The following is a 4,957-nucleotide window of genomic DNA, read 5'->3' on the forward strand; positions in this document are numbered from 1 at the left end:
AATGGAACTATAATTATGTTGATGGGGACACTTCTGAATGATTCTCATGGCTAATAGAATAATTATCTTTGAGTTTCATGAGAACACATCTGGAGTAGCTAAAGCTCATGAATGCATTCCGATTAGCTCCATGTTTTTCTGAATTCAATCAAAAAGCACTTTAACACTTCATTGTTGCTGAACACATCTTTGATTATTTTCACTTAAAATCTTTTTAGCAGGTATGTTGATTTCTTCCTCAGCTTCATCATTACTTTTTTCTTCCTCCTGTTAATTTTATTCTTTCCGACCTGAACTATTCCTCTTCACTTTCCTTTTATTTCTACTTGGCACCATTTATTATCTGGTACATTTCCCTTTCTATTTAGCTTCTAATTTCTATTTAGTTATTCCAACTGGATTCATTCATCCAACCATAGTTATTTATTTACACTCCAAGCTGTGCCTCCTAATTTATTCATTCATTTTCTAGATAAGGGCTTATTTTTTCTTTATTTTCCTTCTAGGTTCATTCCTACACACCATCCCTTTATTTATGGTCAACCTTGACTCAGGAGCAGCATTCTTACCTCTAGATCAGAAGGTTGGGGGTTCAAACCCTTCTCTGGGTTTGCATACATAATATTGGCTGAAATTTCATTGCAGGGTTGTGAGAGTTGCACTGGAATTGTCAGCACATATGGAGTGCAATTAGAATTCATAACATTTTAAATCAGAGGCAAGAGTTTGTTTTTATTCTTTCATGTGATGTGAGCGTCACTGGCAAGGTCTCGTACTTGTAACCTTAAGATACACCAACTCAAATCCAATCAAGCAATTTTAAATATATCCCGGATGAGCCCCCAGCTATGTTATGGCACAGCTGATGGTAAATGCTGAGTTGTTCAAATCCCAGAGGGAAACTTGAGACAACTGTCACAACAATTTTTGCAATTTGTATGTTTTGAGATGCTGGCTTTGAATTCAGTAATAATAAGACCACCGAGCCTTATAGGTTTTTTACAAAACTAGATTAAACATTTATTAATAAGATAAATGGTTTTAAGCACACACATATGTCTACAAATTAGTACTATAACTTCTAAATCCCCTAATTAATCTGACTCCCAGTTAAGGCAACAGTAAGACACATTGATTTTAAAAGATCCAGGCAAAGAAACATGATACCCTGAGCACATTTCACCACTCCTTTGAAAACAATCTAGTCTGGTTTATTTAAAATGCAAATGTCCTTGTACACCTTACATTCTAAACTTCCCTCATGTTTACCTACTTAACATTTCAAACCAAGTTTATCTTCTAATACATCAAAGCCTTCAGACCAGCTGCCTTTAATCCAATTAAGTCTCACACATACATACACACACAGACACATATAGACACAGGTACCACTATTTACAATATCACAATAAATTCCAATAACATTATTATATCTTCCTGACATTCGTTGACTAGTCTTTGGGACAACTCTCCCAAGTTTGGCACAAGTACACAGATGTTAGTGAAGGGGACTTTGCAGTGTCAACTGGTCTGGTGCCTAGGTCAATGCCAGGTGGTCTGTCTGGTCTTATTCTTATTTAATTTTGACGTAGCTGAGTGCTGAGTCACCCACATTGTTATTGGTCTGGAGTCACCTATAGACCAGACTGGGTAAGGACAGCAGATTTTCTTTCATAAAGGACATTAGTGAAACAGGTGGGTTTTTACCATAATCCAGTAATTACTTGATCACCACTACCGAGACTAGCTTTTTATTTCAGATTTATTAATTAATTTAAATTCCCCCAGTTGCCGTGGGAGGGTTTGAACCAATGCCCCCAGAGCATTAGTCTGGGTCTCTGCGCAGTAACATTACCACTGTGTTACTGTTCCCTTGAATTACCTCTGTATTCCCTGATCCAATTATCTCCCATCCTTTAACTCTACTTCACTGCACTTGGTCCTAACTACTATATTTTGAACCAGAGGCAAGAGTTTTTTTTATTCTTTCATGGCACGTTAACTATTTTTTAATTACAAATAATAATCAATATAATGAATGATTTGCTAACAACAATCTCTTCAAAAGTATTGTAAAACACTTGAGCTTTCCTCTTATGGTTTATGATATAATTTGAATCGCTTGATATTACTGTCTTGTTATAACAATAAAAAGGAATAGAATGCAGTGAATTACTAAATCCTGATGGTAACCGTTAGGAATAATTTCACCAGTGCAGTATTGTTCATAGTAATGCCAGCTTTATTTAATGAGTAGAACTCTAGCCTCAGAGTAAAAACAAATGAACTGGTCATCCAACTCTTGCTGTATACAAGTTGACTTCCTCCGTTTACCTAACCAACAGTTACTCCAGTTCAAAATAATTCATGGCGTGTGCAGTACTTTAGGACCTCTTTAAGAGGTGTGATAAATAGTACAAAATGTACAAATGACCATTTATACTTTTTAAAATAAATTCTTACACCTGTTGACATAACTTCCTGCATTTTCTAGAATACCATTTTTTTTTGTGTAAAAAGCGGCTGGACTATTACACCTCTTCCAGATTGACCAATTCTGGGGAGAAGAGTGTGATAGTCTTCGGACAGAGTGGAAATAAAATAAAGATACATTTTTTTTTGTTGGAGAGTGGAATAAAAATAAACTTGAAATAGCAAATACATAAAAGGAGCTTAAAATGACAGTTTTGTATTATCCATTTAGGCGAATATAACCAGTATAAAACATTAGGCAGAATTAGAAAACAAACAAAAAAAACACACAAGGGGAGGGGGGGGGGACTTGAAAGAATTGGTGAAGGTGGGGAAACGGTGGTTTTACTTTGAGGTGATGTTGAAGAAAAGCCAGTTGCGGTTGCGGAGGGTCAGTCAGAGAGTTGGGTTGCAGCCTCTGTGAAAGGGGGAGGGAGGTAAATAAAGGCGCCATATTGGCGAGTGTGGGCCGGGAGGAGGAGGAGCTCCGGTAAAGCTGGAAAAGCCCGACTACCATATAGTTATAAATCTGTGTGAGATCGGGAAGGCGGCGGGTGGGAGGAAGGCCGGAACCGGGCTATGAAAGGAGTTATCCTGGCCGCTCCTGCTGCCGCCATGCAGGAGACTTTCGGCTGCGCCGTCACCAACCGCTTCGACCAGCTGCTGGACGACGAGTCCGACCCGTTCGATATCCTCCGGGAGGCCGAGGAGAAGAAGCAGAAGAAGAAAAAAGAGGAGGGAGGCCGGAAAACCAGAGCCGGGGCCGGGAGCGGGAGCGGGGCCTCCGGCAGCACCTCGGCCGCCGCCGCCGCCTCCAACGCGGCCAAAGCCGGGAGGAGGGAGTCTCAGAAAGCCCGCAAAATCCCGGCCGGTAATGAGGCCGGGAGCAGGCCCGGGGGAGCCGGCGGGACCGAAAATGTCTTCGTGGGCAGCGGCGGCGGCGGCAGCCAGAGGAGAGAAGGTCCGTAACCCGCCCCCGGCTCTGCGGCATTGGGCAGGGGAGGGAGGGGGTTATAACCCCAGTTAATGTTTAAAAAACCTGGGGGAGGGGGCAGTCGGAGCTCGGCCTCACTCTGCAAACCCCGGGGGTGTGGGGAGGAGCAGAGAGAAGGGGAGGGAGGAAGGGGACTGGGAAGTGAAACTTTATTCTCTCTTCAAAGGTGTCGGATCAACGAGGAGAGCGAATGTGGCTTCGCGTTGAATTTCTATTTAAAAAAAACAATCCGCGCATGTTGTGTATAAAATGCAGCATTTGGTGATATGCTGCCGGCTGGGAATTTAATAATGAGCCCGGGGGGAGGGTGATGGGGGAGGGGGGGGAGGGGGGGAGGGTGATGGGGGAGGGGGGGGAGGGGGGGAGGGTGATGGGGGAGGGGGGGGAGGGTGATGGGGAGGGGGGGGAGAGGGGGAGGGTGATGGGGAGGGGGGGGAGAGGGGGGGGGGAGGGTGATGGGGGAGGGGGGGGAGGGTGATGGGGAGGGGGGGGAGAGGGGGAGGGTGATGGGGAGGGGGGGGAGAGGGGGAGGGTGATGGGGAGGGGGGGGGAGAGGGGGAGGGTGATGGGGAGGGGGGGGGGAGAGGGGGAGGGTGATGGGGAGGGGGGGGAGAGGGGGAGGGTGATGGGGAGAGGGGGGGGGGGTGATGGGGAGAGGGGGGGGGGGGTGATGGGGAAGGGGGGGAGAGGGGGAGGGTGATGGGGAAGGGGGGGAGAGGGGGAGGGTGATGGGGAAGGGGGGGAGAGGGGGAGGGTGATGGGGAAGGGGGGGAGAGGGGGAGGGTGATGGGGAGGGGGGGGGAGAGGGGGAGGGGGGGAGAGGGGGGGGAGGGTGATGGGGAGAGGGGGGGGGGGGTGATGGGGAAGGGGGGGAGAGGGGGAGGGTGATGGGGAAGGGGGGGAGAGGGGGAGGGTGATGGGGAAGGGGGGGAGAGGGGGAGGGTGATGGGGAGGGGGGGGGAGAGGGGGGGGGGAGAGGGGGAGGGGAAGGGGGGGAGAGGGGGAGGGTGATGGGGAGGGGGGGGGAGAGGGGGGGGGAGAGGGGGAGGGGGAGGGGGGGAGGGGGGGGGGAGGGTGATGGGGAGGGGGGGGAGAGGGGGGGGAGGGGGGGGTGATGGGGAGGGGGGGGTGATGGGGAGGGGGAGAGGGGGAGGGGGGAGAGGGGGAGGGGGGGGAGGGGGGTGGGGGGGGAGGGGGAGGGAGGGAGAGGGTGATGGGGAGGGGGAGGGGTGATGGGGAGGGGGGGAGGGTGAGGGGGGAATGGAGAGGGGGAGGGTGATGGGGGAGGGGGGGGAGGGTGATGGGGAGGGGGGGGGGTGGGGTGGGGGAGGGGGTGGGCTGAGGGGAGGGGAGAGGGAGGTGGGGGGGGAGGGGGGGGGGGTGATGGGTGGGGGGGAGGGTGATGGGGGAGGGGGGGGGAGGGTGAGGGGGAGGGGGGTGAGGGGGGAGGGGGGGAGGGGGAGTGGGGGTGGGGGTGGGGGGGGGTGGGGG

The 4,957-nt window shown here is 50.3% G+C and overlaps 1 protein-coding gene across 2 annotated transcripts in view; it reads left to right on the forward strand.

Annotated features, from left to right (window-relative positions):
* The first annotated feature begins 328 nt into the window (after positions 1-328).
* Positions 329-4,957, forward strand: part of LOC144696798 (intracellular hyaluronan-binding protein 4.S-like) — a 44,715-nt gene continuing 40,086 nt past the window's right edge. For both annotated transcript variants that reach the window (XM_078568549.1, XM_078568555.1), the window contains exon 1: positions 329-3,433. In XM_078568549.1, the coding sequence (XP_078424675.1) occupies positions 3,052-3,433 (382 nt within the window). In that variant the 5' untranslated portion in view covers positions 329-3,051. The remainder of the gene's footprint in view (positions 3,434-4,957) is intronic.

The sequence above is a fragment of the Cetorhinus maximus genome, chromosome 2, assembly GCF_964194155.1.
Source record: "Cetorhinus maximus chromosome 2, sCetMax3.hap1.1, whole genome shotgun sequence".
NCBI lineage: Eukaryota > Metazoa > Chordata > Chondrichthyes > Lamniformes > Cetorhinidae > Cetorhinus > Cetorhinus maximus.